Raw genomic sequence first — 23,800 nt, 5'->3', positions numbered from 1 at the left:
CCTATGATTAGAAATTTAAAATCATGCCTGGAAATCTTAGCCCGTATTGAAGATGGGCACCAGATGGGAAACTAGAGTTATTTCCCAGCCAGCCTGCACCAGGCTTCCCTCTGGGGTTTTTGTGTTTGTAGTGTCATGAGCTACAGCTTTAAAATAGGCAGGTAGATTTAGGGTGTTGGTTTGAGCCATGTTGGGGTCAGGTTGCTTGAATTTACATTGTATCTCATTAAAACAGACAGTTTCTGGATTTTTTTTAAGGCAAACTGTATAAGGCAAACTCACTAGTTCCTCGAGGTCCCTGTCCCTGCTTCTTGCCGCCTCTCCCTGGTTTATCTTAACCCTCATCTTATGATTTTTGGGGGGTTGAGGTATTTCTGTATGTCTCTATTTCTCTTTTTGTTAGCAGGTTTCTTGATTCTGAGGAAGAACCATGTTTTCTGCTTCTAGTGTTCCCTCAGGAGCTCCATGCCCTGCTTCTGTTGCATGTCACCTGAGAGGTGACAGGACAAAGCTGGCAGCAGAGCTGTTTGTTTCTGTTCTCTCTTTCGGGGATGATGAAAACTGTGAATCTTGAGCAAACAGAGTCAGATCTCAGGATGGCTTGATATTCTCCAAATGGGTTAGTGTAACCCAGGGACCTTACTTGAGTTCCGGTAATGACAGCTTTTACCCTCAAGTTTTCCTTAGGGTATAGCTCTTGAGAGGAAAAAGCCTCCTAAAATTGAGAGCTTTTACAGCCTTTATTACTAGTTCAATCTGTAATCTTAAAGGAAGTACCTAATCAGCTACTGACAGTGTTAGACCATCTGTCTAAATATGAATATTTTCCTGCAAGCCAATGGAGTCTTACCTTTCCTCAGATTAACATTCTGTGACAAATGCTGCTTAGTGGGTAGGAGATTTTTTTCAGTGTTAGATTGCATCATTTATTGCTTTAATTTACTTGAGGGCACAAGTATAATGCTTTAAAAAAAAAGAGTGATTCTTTCAAATTAAAAATGGTAGCAATTCAAAACATATTGGAGGAAAACACAGCTACTGTATTAAAAAATCCTTATGTAAATGGTTTAAAGGTTTTAAGACTCAATGTTATCATTTCTCTAAAACTAGCAGGTATCACTTCAGCATAGTGTTCATGAACTGTTTTAGGGCAGGAATGATGTCTTCAATGTAGATTTCACCTACCGGTAGCGTTAATACCTGCAGATAGGAGACAAGACGTGTTTCTTGAATGAAAGTCTTGGATTCAGATGTATGTGCTTTGCTATTTTTTTCCTCATAAGTGATATTGGTTCCATTGGGGCCTTTTGTGTCTGAAGTGCTGGGAACTCTTCTTGTTCTCTCTTGATTCTTAGTTTTTTTAATTGCTGCTTGGTCTTGCAGAACTTGAGTCTTAAAGAACTAGCTAAAAATAGACTTGTCACTGTAAGCACCTTCTCACACCTGCTTTTCTCCTGGGTCCCCTGCAAGGTTGACTGGCTTTTTTTTTGGACTTGCACATCAAAAACAGTTGGAGGGAAAACAGCATCTGTTTAGTCAACATTTCCAGTGTTGGAAGACTATGTCAGATGTAAAACTTTTTTTTTTTAATTGAGCATATTTTCAGAGCAGTGGACATTGTCAAACGTGGTTAGGTGTAGCCATTTGGAGGTTGATCTGGCCCAGCTGAGCTTTCTCAGTTATCCATTGTACCCAGTGGAGGGTCAACAAAGAGACATAGCATCCCCTGGGTAAGCACTCACAGCTAATTTTTTTTCCCATGTTTAATCATTTGACTTTCCAAACGCCCAGGGTGTGCTAGGCACTAGTGGTAGAGTAGTCTGAGGGTTTGGTTAGTGATCCTAGTGGGAAAACACTGGTTTAGTATTTAGAATAGGGCACAGGTCCCAAACTCTGCCACTTTTCTGGATGAATTGCCAGGTTCCGGTAACCTGCTTTGTCCCATTATAAAGAGGAGGTGATCGTGCCTACATTAATGCACGTGAACAACCTTGTGTACAGTGTCTGCCCAGACAAAGTTTTGAATGTAAAATTAGGGAGCAGTATCATCTTTTGGCAAAAAATAAAATTTTGTGTGCTTAATTATTTTTTAATACATTTCACTTAATCTATCCTTGGTTCTGAACGTGGCGCCAGCCCCTGCCCTGTGCCAACAAAAACACCCAACTGAGAATGTTATAAACAATGCGTGGTTATTAATGGAACCCCTGGTTGTCGTGTGTCCACTGGATTTCTTTTATTCCCTTTGGGTTTTGAAGGTTGAAGCAATTTTTAAATTTTCTCTTGTAATAGCACCATTCATTGCCTTATCTTTTGATTGCACAAAAGATTTTCTCTCTTGGTTTTTAGGGAAGATATAGGAGGTGTGATGTACGATTTCTTCATGGGAATATAATTATACTGATTTTTGCCAAAACATGCTTACTTGGACATTGGAAAATAGCGTTTTCTGAATAGTTTACTAAGAATATTTTGTGATTATGACATCTCTTCTCTTTCTACACACGACACAAATCTGATTAAACTGCAGTTCATTTAATAAAAACTGACAGTGTGAAATTTGTGTTTTTAAATTTATAAATCTGTATGCCCATGGTATAAAACTTAAAAGATACCAAAGGGTATGTGTCGAAAAGTAAGTTTCCTTCCTGTCCCCTATGATTTTTGGTTGTAAGTTAGAGGAACCAGTTAGAAAAATGTTACTAGGTACACATTTGTGTATATGAGCAGAAATGAGTAACAACTTTTGTGCCTTTACTCAGTATAATCACCTTTTGGAGCCATTGTTTCCGTGGCGTTTGAGTTTCTTGATTTCCACATCTGTGTTTTTTTCCATCTTCCAGTTGCAGCATGAGAAAGCTGAACTAGAACAGCATCTCGAACAGGAGCAGGAATTTCAGGTCAACAAACTTATGAAGAAAATTAAAAAACTGGAGAATGATACCATTTCTAAGCAACTTACATTAGAACAGGTAAGCATCTGTAGTTCTTTCTGTACGTAGTTTTTTCTCATTACTGTTTTTTCTTTCCAGGGTTCTTCAGAACAAACAGTTAACATTTTTCTTCTGTAAATTGTTGGCAACCTCACATGAACCTGGTCTTCTCCCAGCTGAACTTGTCAATGCAGATAATGGAGTCATAAACTTGGTAACTCATCTTGGGTTAGCCACACACTAGTTAGTATGACCTTGAATCAAGTTCATTAACTTCTCTGGGCCCAGGTTCTCCATTTGTAAGCAGAGCAGGACAGACAAAAATCAGGATTGGCAAACTTAACAAGGTACAGTAGGTGGGAAGTATTAATACACAATCCCTTTGTTGTTGTCCTTAAGTCTTTTAAGCTCTGAGATGCCCTGAGGAATATAAGTGAAGAATATTTTTCAGTGTTTTTTCCCCACAGTGGGGACTTCATTTTTAAAGTAAGTATTGACAGATTTCCATAGTTCCTATCATTCTCTCACACATGCTTTCTTTCTTTCTTTTTTTTTTTTTTTTTGAGACAGAATGTTGCTTTGTTGCCCTGGCTAGAGTGAGTTCCATGGCGTCAGCCTAGCTCACAGCAACCTCAAACTCCTGGGCTTCAGCGATCCTACTGCCTCAGCCTCCCAAGTAGCTGGGACTACAGGCATGAGCCACCATGCCTGGCTAATTTTTTTCTATATATATTTTAGTTGGCCAGATAATTTCTTTCTATTTTTAGTAGAGACAGGGTCTCGCTCTTGCTCAGGCTGGTCTCGAACTCCTGACCTCAAGCAATCCTCCCACCTCGGCCTCCCAGAGTGCTAGGATTACAGGTGTGAGCCACCGCACCCAGCCCGCTCTCTCTTTTTTAACCGTAATTAATAAAGTTTCAGGAGATAAGTTGTGATGTTCTGATTTATAGCAGGAAACATCAGGTTCCTTTTTGCAAAACAAAGGGGGAAGAATGTTTTTAACCACAGGATAGTTTCCGTGAAAGTTCCTGAGACGGTGTTGGTGTGGACCTAAAACTTTTCTTTCAAGGGTTCTTCAGAACAAACAGTTAACATTTTTCTTCTTTAAATCATTGGCAACCTTATGTGAACCTGGTTTTCTCCCAACTGAACTTGTCAGTGCAGGTACAGAGTCATAGACTTGGTAACTCATCTTGGGTCAGCCACTCACGAGTTAGTAGTATGACCTTACGTTAACTTCATTAGCTTCTCTGGGCCCAAGTTCTCCGTTTGCAAGCAGAGCAGGACAGATTAAAATCAGGATTGGCAACCTTAACAAGGTACAGTAGGTGGGAAGTATTAGTACACAATCCCTTTGTTGGTATGTGATCACAGTGCTTGCCTTGGAGGTCCAGACTGGACTGTACACTCCTTCACCACACAGAACTGTGGGCACCCGGTACCACTCATCCAAGTTGGCGTGTCAGGCTGCAGTACTCATTATCCCTAGCCTCAATGCTCTCTCATGCTTTTTCCCCACCCTCGTGGCCTACGATTTTATTTTCCCTGAGATAAATTATAAGAGGGTATCCATAGTGTTCTGCTACCTGGGTTTTTAAGTAAAGCTCAGTAGTAGATTAAGGTCTTCCAGCTCTTTCTATTCCAGATCCTGATTGTCCTTATGATGATCTGCCTCAGCCTTTTATGGAGAGTTCTCTGATCTATCTCAAATTTGGGATCCCTGCTGTCCTCTTAGTCCATGCTGACTCGTTCATCACTCTGAGGACTGCTCTAGCTTCAACATTTTACCTGAGCATGAAACAGTGATGGTACTGCAGGGTTTGAGGGGAAGTTGGGGTTTGTTTTAAACTCATACTGACTTTTGTTATTTGTATAATTCTTATATCAAAGGAGAGAATGTTACTGGGTTTTCTAACACCGTGAACAATGGCCTTAAAAATTTCTTTATCCCTTCCATGTTAAAAGAATTAAAAAACTTAGTTTTCAAGGGTTGGCTGTTTTCTACATATCCAGAGTAATCTATTCTTACCATTCATCTAAATTTAAATGCAGTGTTTAAGTTTAGAAGACATCCTCCCCCACCGCTAAGCCCTGCCCCACCAGTTTAAAAACATTTTGTTCCAAAGTTTACCTGTTTAATTGCCAGGATAGGCAGTAGCTCCAGTTTTTTTCCAATTAAGCTTTGAGCATTCTTATTTAAGTCAGTGACACACCTAGTGTTTGTTACTGGTACTTGCTAATCAAGAGTACACCAAGTAACCAAGGCAAATTCTCACAGTAGTTGGTATTGGGAGAACTTTGCTTTGGTACAGCCTCCACAGTGATAGTTGTCAGTATTTTAAATACCTTCTCTCTGGTATTTGTTCACAGGCTCCTAAAGGAAACTTAGCTGTGGCCACCAGGGGGAGGTAGTGGCCTAGTGTCAGACAGGCATCTGATCCTACAGTCCCTGGGAGAGAGGGGACCAACTGCCTCCACATCTTAAGACCCTTTGCAGACTTCAATACCTGAACCCCTTTAAAATGAAATCTAAGGCATATATTCTCTATACCAAATTAATGACTTAGTGAACTTTTAGCTTTATTCCAGACCTCAACAGTAAAGATATGGATTGCCACAGTGGACGATGTGCATTACAGAGCCCCTGCTAGCACTAAACCTCAGAGCCAGCGTAGGAAGCCATGTTTTAATTAAAATTGAGAAATATACCATTATCATAAAATTTCCCCTCTTGGTTTTGGTTGTATCCAGGATGATTAAATATTGAAGATTTTATTCTGTGTTTTGTTTAAATAGTTTAGTCAGTATTTAGGGGGAATGTTTGTTTTTTCCCTCAAGTAGAAATAAATCTCTTCTGAGTTTCCATGGGTATGATCTCGCCGGCTCTTAGAGTTGTCTCTTGGGATTATCACCTGTATTATATGATATCCTATGTTATAGTCTATAAAGTGTATCCTATGCTGTATGTTGTCAGAAGAGCAAAGACATGCTCTATAATAACGTGTAGTACATGCATATACTAGGCATTGCTTTTGCATATAGTACATATCTGACAATAAACATTTTCACTACAAGCTATTTGAAGGCGGTTATCCGGTATGTCCCCACACACATACTGCTGCTTTGTCAGAACAGTTTAAGTGGAGGTTCGGGCATGCGAATGGAGGGTGGTCGTTGGTATTTAGAGGGTAGGCCAGGGTCACGTTCAGGGCCTGGGCACTGACTCAGAAGGAACCTGGTGTGGACTTGTTTCCTCTGCTTAATACTTTAGCCAGTTCCCTTTCCTTTTAACAGCTCTTGTGAGATATAATATACATATCATACAATTTACCCATTTAAAATGTACAGTCCAGTAGCTTTTAGTGTGTTCAGAGTTGTGCATCCATCACCATGATAGATTTTAGGACATTGTCATGACCTCAGAAAGAAATCCTGTACCCTTCACGCATCAGCCCTACCCCCGTATTCCCCTTAAGTACCCACTATTCTACTTTCTGTCTATATATTTGCCTATTCTGGACATTTCATATAAATAAAGTCGTGTGGTCTTTGGTGACAGGCTTCTTTCATTTAGCATAATGTTTTCATCCCTGTTGTAGCATATATCTGTACTACTTTCCTTTCTTCTGGCCAATTACTCTTCTATCGTATGGATACAGCACATCTTATATATCCATTTATTATTTGATGGACATCTGGGTTGTTTCCAGCTTTTGGTCATTGTGAATAATGCTGCTATGAACATTCATGTACAATTTCTTGTGTGGTGGATATATGTTATCATTTTCCTTGTGCATATACCTAGCAGTGAAATTGCTGGGTCATGTGGTAATTCTTTTAAAACTTATACAAAATAAAAATTTAAAATCTGTATTTTGCACATAGTGGGTTGAACCTCTAGAAGGGATATTGGGAGGCACTGTGCCAGGGGTTTGAGTTGGCTATAACATGTTTTGAAGGTGTAGCTTGGATTGTCATGGTTTTTAAATAGGCACCTTCCTATTCTCTATAAAGCAGAACTTAACTGGCTTTGTGACTCAGGCTGGAGCTCCTTCATAGGTAGGCCCCAGTTAACTCACATGCCAGAAGGCCCTGACTGTAAATTTATCTTACCAAAAGTTAGGCCTTTGGCATGGACGCTGTAATTAGATCGCATTTATTCTTCACATAGACCCAGAATCTGAAATCCTTTCATTAGTGAATGTCAGCAGCCTGATCATTAAGGTCTCTGGGCTGTAAGTGGTTCTGTTGTTGTTTTGCAGGATGAGAATTCATAGAATTTTAGAGCTGGAAGGCCATGTTGTAGGGAAGACTTACCTTCATCCCTGACTCTAGAGTGGGGACATGAGACACAGATCAAGGTGGGCGTGAAGGTCAGATCACGAGGAAATCCAGGGAAAGGGGAATCAGCTCTACTCCTAGAATTTGGGACAACAGCCTTTTGTTCCCATTTCCTCTCTCTTTAGAACTTGCTGCAGAAAGAGGGGACTTGGTTGAGTCTTGCTGCTGGTGGGTCAGTAATAGACCAGTTTAGCCTATAAGTGGCCCAACCCATTGATGCTCCTTTCTCAGAAATGGAAACGCAGCTAATGAGTGGCAGGTGTGGTCCCATGGGTCTCAGCCTGGCCTTTGCAGACAAACAGAATCACCATGTACCAGGTGCCTTTTGTTCCCCTATAATTGGCCCAGGGTAGCTTTCTAAGTTATTCCTGGAATTTGTGGGTATATTCTCTGAGATGTCCTCCCTTCCCCAAAGCACTAAAACCCATATCCAAAGGTTGGATGTAGGATTGGTATGGTAATATTAGTTCATTAGAATCCATTTATAATGACAACATCCTAGCCTGAGTAGCTTAGGGACACTTATCTGCGTTCAAATCTCCCTTTCATGTGTAATAAGCTATGTGACCTCAGGCATGCAATTTGACCTCTTTTGTAAAGCAGGCCTAATTCTTATTTGTAGGTTTTTGGGGAGGATTAATCTTCCTGCCTGCCTCTCCTCACACTCCATGTGTGTTATAATTCTTTCTGACATAGGATTGTTCAAATAAGAACTGTACAGCAAGAAATCTATGTGGTAACCTAGTGCACGAATCGTATAACTGTGAGTGTGACTGCAGTGAGTTTCATCAAACAATACGTACATGCTTTGTTCTGATTTTCTATTGAATCCTATTTCATTTTTACAAAAATGTGGGTCACAAAAAGCTAAACTAATTTCACAATGCAATAATGGGTCGTGACCTGCAGTTTGAAAAACATGCTCTGCTGTCCCAAATGCTTTGCTGCCTCCAGATCTTCATGGATCTGTTTCCTTTGCCTGGAACACTTTTTCCCTCCCCTGTCCCGTCCCTGCTCTCTAGCCTGACTGATGTCCTCCTCCAGTCAGTCAGGTGCCTGTGCTGTGAAGCATTTCCGTAATATTTAGACCTACTCTTGTAATACTCAGGATGCTGTTTAGTTATTTCTATCTTATAAGTTCCCTGTAAGGTAAAGCAGGGCAGGGGGACAACGTTGACCTTAACACTGTGTCCTTGGAGATTCTCATCTGTTAGCTCTCCCAAAATTACAGTCACTTGCCATTGATAATGAAAGTTGTCGTCTAATTCCAGTGCTACCTTGCCCTCCCCGTTTTCCAGGAAAATGAGTGTGCATGTTTTTTGAGCCTCAGAAGTCTTACCACCTTCCTTGAACTGGTTTTCCATCTCTTTAGTTTATGGAGCTTCATTTATGGGCACATTTATGCCCATATGTCATTTGTGACCTGGCCCCTTTGACTTTCTTTTTCACCCATGCTGCTCTTGATGCAATTGTGTGGCACTCATCCTGCATTAATTCAGCACACCTGTATTATGTGCCTGGTGTGTGTCACAAACGCTTAAGGAAGAAGATGGGAGGTCCTTGGCCGCGAGGAGCCTGGTCCAGGGAGGCCGGTGGATCTGTGGCCAGTGGTGAGAGATGCATGGGGCAGAGTGCTGGGGTGGAGGAGAGTGGCACGCCCACTGTGGCACGGCAGCCCCCTAACCAGCGGACAGTGCCTGCAGCTGCCCCAAGCTGGATGTAGAAGAAAAGACACACTGGCTGGGTATGTCTGAGTCCTGCTGTGTTGCAGGGAAAAGCAGAGTTGGGAGAGGAGACAGAAATGGAAGGGAAGGCAGTTAGCAAAAAGTGGTTGCAGGCACTGCATAGAGTAGACAATGCTAAGGACAAAGAAAAGAGTTCATGAAGAAGATGCAAGTTGAACCCTCATCTTTGTTGTGGGGGCATGGAGAGAGAAGGGTTTTTGGCAGCTGCTGTGTGGTGTTTTTAAGGGCTTAAGCTTGTCATTACAGAAGGCAGTCGCGTAGCTAAACCAGGGCTCGTGCAGGCCTTGGTGCTTACGGTGCCCAGTGGTTTCTTTCAGCTGCTAGACAACATCCGGTGACTACAGGGGCTTGATGAGAGCCCAGCGGCCAGGGGCAGTGCAGGGAGTGACCCCCACCAGTGCCAGTACCCCTCACCATCGACAGCTGCAGCACATCAGAGGCTGGGATGTCGACTGATGAATTTGAATCCCATTTTTGTTTTCTTAATAAAACAGGGAAATACATAGTATATTTTAAGTTCTATTCAGAAGAAAAGAAAGTTTTAGGTTTCCAGCCCTTAGGACAGTGGCTCTTAAGGTATTAAAATCAGTTGAGAGTGGTGTTTAGGATACAAGATGGCATTTCTATTTTACCTGTCTGGAAGGGTAATTCATTGAAAATATGAGGCAAACTCACATCACAGCCAGTCCCCGTACAGTTCTGATGCTACTTACTGTAGTAGCTACAGCAGTGAACTCTTGTGAGTTACACAGATATCTGTGTTGCTTTGTGATTTATGCAACAGTGAACTGAGTGGCTAATGACTCACATCAGGTCTGCATTCTTGGTGGGGTTTTTTTGTTTCTTTTGTTTTTGTGTGGAACAAGGTGTTTTTTAAATTCACATGTAGTATGGCCATACTGGGTTTTATTTAGAATTCCATTCATGCTGACATCTGCCCTTGCAGATTCTGGCAGTGAGAAGAATCTGTCGTAATAGTGCCGGGTAGAGCACCTGCTGATTTCCATGTGCCATTTTGAAAACACAAGGACCGCTGTGTTCCTTGAGGGTTCAGTTGCATTAAGGAGATGAGATTTAGTCACCACCGTGCATGCTTTGAAGTTTGGTTTAAATACTAAGTTCAAATGATGGAAGTCTTGAAACCTTTTGTAAGTTAAACATTTGCATTGTGAAAGTAGTCCATTGCTCTTAAGAAAATTTGGGAAACAAGTACAACAGGTACAAAAATGAAGAAAAAAAATTTACCTACATGGCAATCTCCAGAACAACTGCTATTTTTTCTTCTTCATCTTCCACTTTTCTTCTTCTTTTTAAAAACTGGTATATAATTTACTGCCCTGCTTATTATTTTTTTTAATAAAACCCTATAACCTTAGATAAGCTGTATTGGAACACAGGCAGACATAATTAGTAAACCCTGAAGTCGGCTTGGTGGAATTTTGATTATAGCAGGTCCTTAAGGATGTTCGCATCACTGGAAAAGCTTGGGTATAAGCATTCTACCTACTGCTTGTTCAGGAGAGGTGAGAGGGAAACCTCAACCCATAACTGGAAAATAAGGGAGATTTTGTGCCTTGGAAATAAGCAAACTAGGATCAATACCCCATATACTCCATACCAAAAGAAGCTTCAGCAGGCTCTCTGTTCAATTGATTGGATTTGTTTTGCACTCCAGGAGTTGTTGGGATGTCATAAAGCCAACTGAGAGATCCCACCTCCAAACCTGTGAAAGTAATCTGAGCTCCATCAGGGGACACAGATAAGTCTCTTTGTAGGATATGGAAAAAGGGAAAAAAAGCCCCCAGAATTCCTTTCCTAGACTCCATTTCAGTTAAACAGGAACACTCACAATGTTCCATCTTGTCAGACTTTATTTTGAAGCGTCAGATAACATTTGCCATGTGGATCAATTCACATAGATGATGATACATGATGAGAGGGGAAAAAATTCAAAATGTATTTCCTGCATAAAAGGGGAGGTGCTCCATGATGATCCAACAGTGTGCGTTTTCTGGTCATGCACTGGGGACAAAGACCTTGCCTGTTAAATTGAAGGGCATTAGCGTGCTGCAGTAAGGGCAGTCAAATCCGGAGATACCGTGCTGAGACTTTCCAGTTGCTTGTAATTTTGAAATTCATGAAGTCTATTTCTTTATGATCAGAACAGAATTTGGTCAATGACTTTAAAAAGGTATTCTTAGCTGAACACAGATAGCTAATGAATGAATAAGTAAATTTAACATCCCTTTGTAAGGAAGTGGGATGAATGTGTTAATGACAATGATTTCTTTTATCAAGGAAACTTCTATTTTTGGGTAAAACCCAAATATTGATATTTTGGGTAAAATATCAAGAGAAGTTGCCTTAATATTATTTTCATAAAGAAGCTTATTTTGGGTAATAGACTGATGGTAGCCACTGATACGATAGTATATTTACTATGGTTGCAGATGTCATTTCTTCCCCAAGGACTTTTCCACCAGACTCTTGATACAGTACAAGAGTGTGTACCCAAGACTTTGAAACTTGCTTTACATCAGTGGTAATCATTTGGTAAAAGAACCCCCTACAATAATGAACTGAGTATGCAAATTTGTATAGTATTGTGTTGATGGCAAAGTGATGGAAACCTTGAGTCCAGAAACCATAAGAATCTGAGTAATTAAATGTGTGTGAACTTAATAAAAAGTTCTTCATTTCTCAACATCATTGAAAAACAAAGTTTATTGAACTGGTAAGCTATGAAATCATGCCATTTTCACACAACAATAATAATGAGATATTAATATTGTCCTGCAGTTATATCAGTTTCAAAGGACTCGTCTAATTTTTATAGAAGCATAGTTTTTGAGAAGAAAAAAAATGTAAGCTGTAGTAAAGAAGGTTAACTCTGGGTGCTGTGGAAGATTCTGTCTTCCAAATAGCTGAGTGAGCCTGAGCCTTCACTATCATCCTTCTGAGAGTTGATCAGCTCATTCTGTATTTTAGATATGTAAATTAACACTCTATTAATGGATTGCTATTTTTGGATGTACTATTACTTCAATTCTATTAGGAAACTCATCAGTTTAAGATTAGATGTCCAAACTTTTTCTAATATAAAAGCAGTAGATGTTCATTAAGAACCTGAGTGGGGCAGGAAAAGGTGGGAAGATAAATCAGCTTTTACTCAAGGGACAGCCATGTTTATCTTGCTATGTAGTTCTTTCTGACTTTCTGTTTTTGCATCTTTTCTTTTTCTTTTTTCCCCTATATTTCTGATATAGATACATTTCTTTTCAACTATAATTTTGACCTCCTAGACTTGAAAGTGATCATCTTTTCTCCCTGTTTTTCTTGCTTCTTACAAGCAGATTTCCATCGGCTCCTTCTGTGCTCAGCATTACATGAGCCATGGTTTTGACCTAGAACTTGTTCTTAATTCTGAAAGAAGTCGCAGCTTGATTAATCAAATGGGCACCTTGAGGGGGCCTCTCTGGCCTGTGAACACCTGTCTTAATTCATCTGTAACACAGATTGGCCGCTTGATTTCTTTAAAAGAATATTTTCCAGAAGGCAAGGGTCAGATGTCTTCCACCTTCAGAGGAAAATTGCCAGGGCTAAGCAAAATTCCACTGATCACCTGAACTGATGCCAGCGCAGGCGGTACTTAAGTTTTACTTCACGTGTCTCTGTTGCTTTAATTTGTGCAGGTTTTCTCATGGAGCAAAGACCATGGTGCGTTGTTCTCCACTACTTTCATGTCAGTTGCACGTGATTTATTTTAATAGCTCCCTCTTGAATGTTGTTAGTCCCTTCTTTCCAATGTATAGGCAAAACCTGATTAACTCAGATGTATGGGAAAGTAGGTCAGAACTGAGGTAAGGTCTTTTATTGTCTCTGCTTTTGTAGTAGGAACAAAACCGTGCCCATTTTGCTAACTTTGATTTGGTCATTTTTTGGAACATTGTGCTGTTATTTTCCCAGGTGATTCTGATGTGCCTCCAGATCAGCACTTTGACCACTAGAACACGTATGTGGTATTATATAACAAAGAGATAAGAGCTTGGAGTCAGCCTTCAGTGGACTTCAGACATAACGTGACCTGGAAGGTTTCAGGGGATTGTCGTGTAAATACCCAACACATACTCGTTTTCTTAGGATTTGCCTTTTTCTCATTAAAAAAAAAAAAAAATCTGGGCAGCTAAGAGTTTGGTTAATGTATATCGTAGAGTATTCTATTTCTCTTTTTAAACTTTATATAAACTCCTCATGTCATCATTTTAAGTGGTTTTTACTATATGTTGTAACAAACTTTGTGTTCTGTGATAGCCTTTTTGTTTGTTTCTTCAGAGACGGTCTGTGTCACCCAGGCTGGAGTGCAATGTTACCATCATAGTTCACTGCAGCCTCAAACTCCGGGCTTCAAGCGATCCTTCTGCATCAGCCTCCCAAAGTGCTGGGATTATATAGGCATAAGCTTCTGCGTCAGCCTGTGTGATAGGCTTTATTTCATAGACCTTTCCCTTTCTTTCTTATGCCTGGATTACTAAATGTCTTAATTATAATGGGCTGCTTTCCAAAATTTGTTTTTGAAATCAGAGGTTTGGGGTTCAAAATACATTTTCCCATGGTTCCAGTGATGAAATGGTAATTAGTCTAAAACAAAGTATTAAGTAGATTGAAAAGGTCCACTAAAACTTTACTTTCAAAATCCCGTAGGCAGAAGTTCTCATCCGACTTTTCTGCCAGGCATTCCTTTCCCCTACCCCAGCATCATAGTCCTCTTTAAATGGGAAAATGCTACAGCAAGAAAGAAACATGGTAGTGTTGGGAGCTGTCTCTCAGCTGCCCCCTACCTTTTCTGCTGCTTTGGTGGTGGTCGGGATCTACCTGCTGAGAAGACACAGACAGGTAGGACCACCGTGAATTCACATGAGCCAGCTGTGTTTTTATACGCTAAGTTTATCCATTGAAAAATTTCCAAATTCATTTTGGGGACATAATAACTCTTGGCCTGACGTTAATTAACCTGCAGTGAAGAGCAGAGGCACCAAAGAGAAGTAAGGACTTCAGCAGTCTGTAGAACTGACTTAATTGCAAAGCAGCCTTTCAAATGAATATTCTGCAGATCAGCTGTGTCCCTTAGTGTGATGGGTGCTTTTGGGATAATCACAGTCAGAAACGGCTCGGGCTACCCTGAGAATTAGATGTTTGGCGATGGATGAGTGCATGCCTGTTGTATGAACCTTGAATTTTAAAAAAAAAGGTGGTCAGATATTATCAGAACAGAGATGGGAGATGATTACAGATAGAGACCAGAGTACAGAAAGCACTACATCACTTGGCTGATGTTTCCATCTCAAGCAAGAGTTTCCAACTTACAACCCTGGAAGGTTAATATAAACTATCCGATTGTATGGTGACCAGGGCAGTGTAAGCACTGAAAATTTGCTGTCTGAATTGGCAGAACTGAGATGCACACTTTGGCTCTAAAGGTGCAGGATATGGAATCAGGTAGGCAGAGAGTGGTGATGGAGGGGAGCGGATAAAGGACTTAAGGGGAAATTCATCAAGTGGCTTAATATGATTTCCTCTGATTGCTCTTTAACGTCAGTGAGAGCTCCTGAAAAGCTGAGATTTTTAAAACTGAAAAAACAAGACAAGAGACCCTGTTTTTTGTAAGGCTAAAGATAATATGGACTATAGCACTGCCAGCCTGTGCAGTGAAAATACAGTATGTCCTCACTTAATGTCGTTGAAACTGCGACTTTAAGTGAAACAACGTATGAAGAAACCAGTTTTACCATAGGCTAATTGATATAAGTTCCTGTGGCCTATTTGTGGTCACAATGACATCACCAAACTTCCAAATAAAGGCCCAAAACACTTCTACTATTAAACATTGAAATACATGGGAGCTATCCATACATTTCAGAAAGATTAGTAAACACAAGATAATTATTTACCCAGTGTTTGGTGAATCAGTGAGTGACAGGTCGCAGTGGTGGGTTAAATCAAGGCATAAACATTTGCAAAGTGAAAATTGTAAGGACCTCCTTCCACCACAAAGTTCAAAACAAACAGTAACAAAAATGGCAGGCTCCCAGAGTGCTTTCAAGCTGCATAATTAATTGTGCATCTGTTTATTGTATAGTTTGAGAACATTTATTTTACCATAACTCTTTCATTTTCTAGCCTGCTTATTCCATACAGTTCAGGGTGGCAGGTGGCCAAAGGCTATCTCGGCAGCTTAGGGTGCAAGGTGGAAACCAGCCCTGGATAGGAAGCCATCCCATCACAGGGCACACTTACACACCCACACTCACTCCATCTGGGACTGTTTAGACACCCCGGCTAACCTGATGTGCACGTCTTTGGGATGTGGGAGGAAACAGTGTACCAAGAGAAAACTCATGCAGACACGAGAGAACGTGCAAACTCCACACAGACAGTGGCCCCAGCTGGGAATCAATTTTTTTTTTCCTCATCAATGTTATGATAAAAAAGATGCTGAACTTTCAAAGACCTGCTGTACTTGAGAATCCACGTTGCTGATCTGAGGCCTCCTGTGTTGCCTGGTTTTTAGAAATAAACTAGTAGAGCAAATCGGGACAGCAGACCCCAGTTTTCTGCCCAGGGAGCTCTGGTTCCCTGAGGAAGGCAGTAGATTGATAGCTGGTAATGCCTCCAACAGGTGCCAAGACGCTGAGATTTATGTATATTTTCAACCCATGTTTTCCTGTTCCCGTCTGTTTCTGAATACTTAGTCTCCCTAAGCTGTCTTTGCTTCCTTGCTGTTAGCCACCCCCTACTCTGCTACTCCCAAGTGTTGTTGGCAAAGGAGATAAGATCACAAACCACAATGTAATTTTCCCCCAATCCATGTTTCCCTCCAGAGCCCCTGTACTTGCTGGCTGGATGGGACGCAGCAGTTTTGGCTGCCATGGTGTGACGAGTATCCGTTCCTATCTTGGTAGTGTCACATGGCCTAACTCATGTCATCTCCTGGGCTATTGGTTTCTTTAGCTCTAAAATAAAAGGGTGAATTTAAATGATCCGTGTTGCTGCTTCTAGCTCCAAAAATCTGTGACTGAGCTAGCTCAGCCTCAAGACAGCTGCCAACTTGGGACTGGGCAGAGAAGGGTAGCATGGGTAGGGCAGAAAGGGACCTCACAGCTCATCCAGGCCAACCTTCTCACTCCATGGATGAGAGCATGCCAGCTCATGGAAGGTCAGTGACCTGCTCAAAGCCACATGACTAGTAAGTTACACATGGATAAAGGCAGTTTTGTCTTGATTTTGCTTTTCAGAGTTCTTGATTAGCATTATACATGATTACTCTAAAAGTAATTGGGCATAAGTTTCTCTACCAGACATCATACTACAAAATGATGCCTGCTTGAATTTTTTCTTGCTTACTTACTACCTCCTGTGATGCCTTTAAACACTGGAAACAGGGTCCGTAAAGGGTAAATGCCTTGGAATTTTGATGTTTCTTCAAAGACATGGCTGTGGATTGTACTTCAAAGCTTGGCCAAAACTGTGATGGACACAGAGAATCACAAAGTTCAATGACGTATTTCAGGATTTCTCCTCACTGCTGCAGGTGGGAACTGTTTAGCGTTTCTGAGGGGCATTTGCTCATTAGCCGGCTCCCAGCCTTAGGGCACAAAATGCTGCGAACTTGTTCTGACTCCCTGCCCTGTCCATGCTTTTTGCCCTTGAGCTGTTCTTCAGAATCTTATCCCACCCTGCAAACAAAACATCCTGAAGCTCTATTTTCAGTTCACTATGTGATCTTGGCTCATTCGATTGCCAAATAAGCTCCACTATATTTATTGATGGCCTGCAAGGTGCCAGACCTTGTTCCAGACACTGAGGCTACATCCATGAACAAAACAGACAAGAATATAAGTCTGGTAGAGCTTATGTGCTGGAGGACTGCAACAGAAGTAGGACACAGATAACCAGAGATGTTGGTTATCGTAACCAACAAGTATCGAGTGCTTTCTATCAATTATCAGTGATTTGCATGGCTTAACATATTTAATGGTTGCAGTTAACCTAAGGAGGCAGATACTATTTTTATCTCTTATTTTACAAATGACGAAATGGTGTCTAGTAGTTCTCCCAACGCCTAACTAGTGAATGGTGGAGCTGGGATTTGAACCCAGGCATTTGGCGCAAGGTCTGTGATCATGACTGCCTCATTCCACTGCCTTTCTGGGAGAGAAGCATAATTACAGGAGTCTTTTGTGTCGTATCGGCTGCTGCTTTGCCCAAGTTGTAGGAAATATTTTGTTCAAACGGCCAGTTGTTTCTACAGCTATTTTTGTAGTGAGAAGAGAAAAGAAAAGCCTAGAGCTCTGTCATATGTGAGCGTCTTCCCCATCTGTTCGAGACCTTTCTTTTCCCTGGACCTTAGACATGATGGTTTCATTATCCTTATATCATTTCCTCCCGGGTCTTGATCGTTTCTGTTCTAAGACAAGTGATTTCGTCCGTGGTCATTCTGGCTCAGATGTGGAACAGTCGCTGCTCACCTTCGCAGGGCGGTCACGTGCTCCTGTGTGAACATGGGCAAGTCTTTTGTCCTGTGAGCTAACAGGGTGGGTTACCCTAACCATGTCTGTGGCTTCCTTTGTGCTTCTTAAGACTAAGCCACTGTGAGAACAGTTTCAGAAAGAAGAACTTCATATAGGTGTAAAAATAAAACTGTACTTCAGATATTGTTTTCTGGTGTTTGATGCTTTGGTTGCTTTAAAAGACTACATTTTGCACATACTGTTGGCTCCATCTTACTGGATACATTAGGGATCTTTGATCAGTGAGGAACTTGCTTCTGTGACTCACTAAGGAAATGTGAAGGCTGTTGACATCTTTGTCGCTATGCAATCAAAAATAATTTGTTGACTCAACCATTGTAGAGATGAACTGCCATTGGCTGAAGAGACAGCTTGGGGGCAGTAACGTGGGCTGTCTTTAAAAAAAAAAAATTTCCTTTTAAAATTATGTAATATCTCAAACATAGACAAGTAGAATATTACACGTTCCCTCTCCCCTCTGCTATGAAATCTATTTATCATCACACCTTCTATCCCTCTAACCAGCCCTCCGTTTCTTCATATCTCTTTCACACTCTTTCACAAGTATGTAATTGCTTCGTTTACTAACCTGACCCCCACTAAAATGAAGTTGTGTAAGAACAGAAATTTCTGACTCTCTGGTTCACTGCTAATCCCTATTATGCAGTGTCTGGCATTATTCTCAGTATTTATTACGTATTGCTCAATATTGATTGATTAAATGAATTTTCCCATGTTTGCTTCATTTTATGAAATAGAATATGGTTTGGGGTTCCCTCCCTCACCGTGTACCCTCCCCCAAATCAAATTTCCCTTCTTCCCTGAAATCCTCAGAGGTAATCAATCAGTATTGTGAATTTGGTGTTTTATCATTTTTGTTCATGTGTTTATATCTTAGTAGATGTTTATTTACTTCCATTAACCAGTATGTAGGGTTGTTTGGGGGGCACTTCAGAGTTATTGTATATTTATATAAATGGTTAAATAACTTTTCTGGTTTACCATCAAACTATATGCAGGACTAAGGGGCAAACCCAGAAAAATCCTGGTATGTCTGGTGGACAGAACTCCCCCAACCCCCTCTAAGGAAGACTTCCCATGTGCCTTGAATAACTGCTAAAACAAGCAATGCAATTCATGTACCAGACAACAATTAAGCATTAATATCCAAGAGTGAATCTGTCTGTTTTTTCATTTAAAGTTTAAGAACTAGATATACTTAATGTCTCTGTGCCAGAAATGTGGCCATGTCTTTGCAGTTTTCTCCAAGTAAGGGCATCTTAATAATTCAATCAAAAAATGTAATTAACGGAGTTTAAGCGGCCTACCGTTGTCAGTAAAATTTTTTTCTTTCCTTTAGTTGAGACGAGAGAAGATTGACCTTGAAAATACTTTGGAACAAGAACAAGAAGCACTAGTTAATCGTCTATGGAAAAGAATGGATAAACTTGAGGCTGAAAAGCGGTTTGTTTAGTCTTGCTGTTCGATATGGGGTGTGTGTATGTGTGTGTCTAGAGTACTGTTCTGGATGTGACTGAGGGATAACAATGGGGCATTTTCATTTCTTGGGTGATGCATATCATTTTAATTGGCCAAAGGAAAAAAATGTTGAAAGCTTTCTGAACTATTCCCGTGTTGGTCACCTGTTTATTCTTTGCTATTGTATTGTCCCAGTAGAATTTCTTTTCATTTGGTGTTACAAGGCTGTCACAGAATTAGTCATGGGACTGTTATTCACCTTTAAATTCTTTTCAAGGATGGTTGCAATTTCAACTTTTCACCTTATTGAACTGGCTTCTATCAGTTTCCTTCTAAAGTACTTAGGATATACTATGTACTGTTAATTATTGCATGTCTCTAGGATTTACTTCATTAGGAAGACTTAATATTTTAATAGAAAAATTATTTGTTTTAAAACCTACTGTAAAGAAACGCCCTTGAGATTCTTTGTGTTAAATGTATGTATGTAGATGTGGAATGTTATTCAATAGCAAACATTTCTTGAACCCCTTTGTGCAAGAGATACTGTTAGGCCTTTATTTTCAAGCACTGTGTACTTTGGGGGAGGAGGGAGAGCCTGTAAAAATGGCAGGAAGGATCTGTATGTAGGATGTTATATGCGCATAAAAAGTGAGTTTTTAAAAAATGTTCTTAGATGCACTTCACTGGGGTGTTTTGTTTGCCACCCAGAGTCTTTCTGCCTTAAGTATTTGGTTTGGATGCATATTCAGAAATAGTTTTGAGTTCATCTCTCGATTTGCAAAATATAGGTATACCACATAACTGTAAGAAAAGTGAAACTTGGAGCTATAACTACAGGAAATACCAAGCTATTATTGAATCAGCAATATTTTACATAATTGTAGCAATACTAATAAGTTGAATTATGAAAAGTGATTTTATATAATAAATGTAGGGACCATTACAATATTTAATGTACTGGTTTTCTCAACAAGGATAGACCTACAGGTAATTCAGTTTGCACTTAGGCAAACTCAAAGGTTCAAAGTTAAAAATAAAAGAAAACCAAAGCCCCAGCAGCTTATGGAAAGGGACATAGAGATATGTTACTGCTCAGTCTTCTTTTTCAGAAAATTGGAGGTTTTACATATATATTAGTACCAAATTATTGGGTTGAGCAGTATGAAATTATCATTTGGTAGGTCAAAAGCTGTTGAATGTCAACATTTTATATGTTTCAACCTATTAGTAACCCAATAATTTTGGTTTTCTTTTGTTTTTAACTTTTTACCTTTGCTGTTGCCGGAAGCAAAAGGCTCTCAGTCCAGTTTGCCATGCCCTCAGGGTTGGTTTTGGAGCAGGAAATTTTAGAAGTTGAGTTTCTTTATGTGACTTCACCCTCCAAGGAGACTTTTAGTAGTTCCTAGTTTTAACCCAAAGCGATAAGAGAGCAGAATCCCTTTAGTATCTGCATGCCCTAAGCCCAGCATGTTGAACATTTAGTCAGCAGATCATTCTGAGCCCATACTGTATTCCAGGCATCATCATCAGAAACAAATGTCAGAGACTTTTCAGTGCTGCTTAATAACCAATGATCATTTAAAAGAGAAAGAGATTAGATCTTTTAGCTCTGCCCCTTGACCCGAGATACCAGGTAAGGGTGACCAGAAGTTACTGTAAAATGGGCAGAGGATAGCAACACTGAATTCTGGCGATTAACAGACACTTGCTTTCAAAACAGACCTGCCAGCTAGCACATTGTTTTGTCTTTCAAGGCAAACTGTTTTTCATTGTTGGAATTTTTCTTTCCAATGAAGAATCCTGCAGGAGAAATTAGACCAGCCCGTCTCTGCTCCACCATCGCCTAGGGACATCTCCATGGAGATTGATTCTCCAGAAAACATGATGCGCCACATCAGGTTTTTAAAGAATGAAGTGGAGCGGCTGAAGAAGCAACTGAGAGCTGCTCAGTTACAGCGTACGTAGCCCCCGGTTTCATCAGTTTTCTGTCTACAGAATTAACCCATTTATCAAATACAGGGTATTACTAAATATATACTGTTGAATTAAATTCATATTGTATTACCAATACGTGTTTACATAAATGTATCATCCTGGAATATATATATTTTTAAGTATTATAGTCGAGGAGGATGAATACTTTTAGAAAATAATTCAAATAATTATTCTGAATTATTTCAGCAGGGCCCAGAATCACACATAACCTTTTTAATCTTCTCCCCCGTGTTCATCTCTAGGATTGTGCTAACAAAAATATTGCAGGAGACCTCTGTGCACTTTTGGAATATTAAGGCACAGAACAGAGTGTTTACCTTCCTTGCTACTAAACTTAGCCTTAGCTGACATTTGTTCATGGTATTTGAAAAGTAAATGCTTTGGAAATTTATGCTCAGTATTTTGGAAGAGGCCAAGATGCCGAGTTGAAAATCAAGGGAACTAGATTTCCGAATACTTGATTAGGTCCCTATCATTTTTTTTTTTTTTAGGTCTCTCCTATTTCTGCTTTTTGGCTGCTCAAATTAATTTTTTTTTTTTAATAGACAATACAGTGAAAGGTATGTAGTGAAAAAATAAGTCTCTGTTTAACTCCTGGTCTCCAGCAACCCAGTTCCCACAATTAGACATTTTTGCCATATTCTTCCAGATATGTGAACGTGTGTATATAACATTCTTCTATACAAATACACTTGACCCTTGAACAACATGGGAGTGTGCCGGTGCCTTTATACGCAGATTTTTTTTTAAAAAATAAATATAGGCAGCTTTCTGTATCTGCGGGTCCCACATCTGCAACCAATCGCAGATGGAAAATGCAGTATTTGTGGCATGTGAAACCTGTGAAGATGGCTTTTCATATACGTGAGTTCCTCAGGGCTGACTGTGGGACTTGAGCACTCGTGGATATTGGTATACTTGGGGGTCCCAGAACCAATCCTGCACAGATACTGAGACAACTGTACTGGTACAGTGAACATATTCTTTTACCCCTTTCTCTTCTCACTTATTATGTCATGCAATTTTTTTTCCCCATCAGTATATACAGAGCTGCCTCAGTCCCTTCTTTAAAGACTGCATAGTATTTGTATGGATATACCGTAATTTAACTAGTCCCATACCAATGGACCCTTTTCGGTGGTTATGCCACAACCACAGTGAACATCTCTGTACACACGTTTGATGCTTGTGCAAGAATACCTTGGGATAGATTCCAAGAAGGGATTTGCTGGGTCAAATGGAATGCGCATTTAACATTTCAGCATTTCTCATCTTTATGTTTTCTTCTTTGAAGTTCATTGCAAGTTCTAATCCAGTGGTGCATCTGAGTTGCATCAGGATCATCCCTGGAACCTTTAAAAAGTATGGTGTGTTAGTTTCCTATTTCTGCTATAACACATTACCACAAACTTGGTGGCTCAGAACAACACAAATGTATTATCTTCTAGTTCTGGAGGTCAGAAGTCTGATATGAGACTCACCAGACTGAAATCAGGGTGTCCGCAGGGCTCCGTTCCTTCTGGAGGCTGTAGGAGAGGCTGTTTCCTTGCCTTTTCTGGCTTCTGGAGGCTGCCTGCATTCCGTGGCACCTGGTCCCTTCCTCCCAGTGCATCACTCCCACCTCTGCTCCTGGCATCTCATCCCCTTCCACTCTGACTCCCCTGCCTCCCGTAATTAGGACTCTTGGGACTGTAGTAGCCCCTCAATAATCCAGACTAATGTCCCCCTCTCAAGGTCTTTAGCTCAGTCACATCTGCAAAGGCCCTTTTGTCATCATGTGTGGTCACAGCATTTGCAGGTTTGGAGGATTACTGTGTGGACTAGAGACCATCATTCTAACACCATCCAGGTTTTTGGGCTTTTTTTCCAAGGGTAAAGCCTGGTCCTCAGTCTTGTCCTCTGAATTTTTTGGCTTCAAATACAAATAATTCTGACATAGACCTCAGATTGATAACTACTATATATATTCCATGAAAACAAGTGAGACGAATCAGAGACTTCCCAAATATTATTGGAGGATGTTTTTCAGCGTTTGCTGTGTTGGGCAGACAGATATCTTTTAGCACCTTTCTGAACTCTTTCCAATGCCATCAGGTTGCATTTATCTTCCTCATTTATACTTGTTTGTCGTGCCCCAAGCAAAATCTTCAGAAGAAATTTGGGAAGACTTTTTCATTCTTGTTACTTGCTCCATACTGTGCTGTGTGGTCTTTGAAGAGAATGCAGATACCAACAGGCACCCTTAAGTGCTATTTTGATTTTGTGAGGACAGAGAAAGCTCAACTGAAGAAGCAGCAAGTGGCACTTAGCTGCTTGCCGTGGTTGGGAGTGAGCTTAGAGGATGAGTTAATGACTTTTCGTCATCCAGCTGCTTTCTTCTCCTTAGGTTAGACGACCCTGCCTCCCTTGGACGCAGCTGTGGCAGGTGGTGCTTCACCTGCCAAACCTAACTGTACCTGAACTTGAACCTCTCTCAATAGTTCTCAACCATAGTTAAACATTGGCATCTCCTGTGGCTAGGCCTCGTCCTCAGGGGTTCTACTTTAATTGGTTTGGGGTGGAATCTGGGATTGGTATTTTCTAATCATAAACTTGAAAGGAAATGCAAAACGTGCAGGCCACCTTTGGATCATGTGGGAGCCACCTCTTTGGAATCTGTCTGGACTCAGTTCACAGTATCTTTGAACACAGTAAGTCCTCTCTTAACGTTGCCCATGGGTTCTTGGGAACTGCGACT

The 23,800-nt window shown here is 40.5% G+C and overlaps 1 protein-coding gene across 1 annotated transcript in view; it reads left to right on the top strand.

The window, feature by feature from the left end:
• The window catches only part of CCDC6 (coiled-coil domain containing 6), a 113,070-nt gene that overhangs the window by 70,429 nt on the left and 18,841 nt on the right, over window positions 1-23,800 (top strand). The window contains exons 3-5 of the mRNA XM_045568772.1: window positions 2,844-2,972; window positions 18,947-19,050; window positions 20,865-21,025. Coding sequence (XP_045424728.1) covers window positions 2,844-2,972; window positions 18,947-19,050; window positions 20,865-21,025 — 394 coding nt within the window. The remainder of the gene's footprint in view (window positions 1-2,843; window positions 2,973-18,946; window positions 19,051-20,864; window positions 21,026-23,800) is intronic.

Source organism: Lemur catta, chromosome 14 (genome assembly GCF_020740605.2).
Source record: "Lemur catta isolate mLemCat1 chromosome 14, mLemCat1.pri, whole genome shotgun sequence".
In the NCBI taxonomy this organism is placed as follows: Eukaryota; Metazoa; Chordata; class Mammalia; order Primates; family Lemuridae; genus Lemur; species Lemur catta.
Note: the sequence above shows the minus strand (reverse complement) of the source record. Positions and strands in the feature narration are given on the sequence as shown.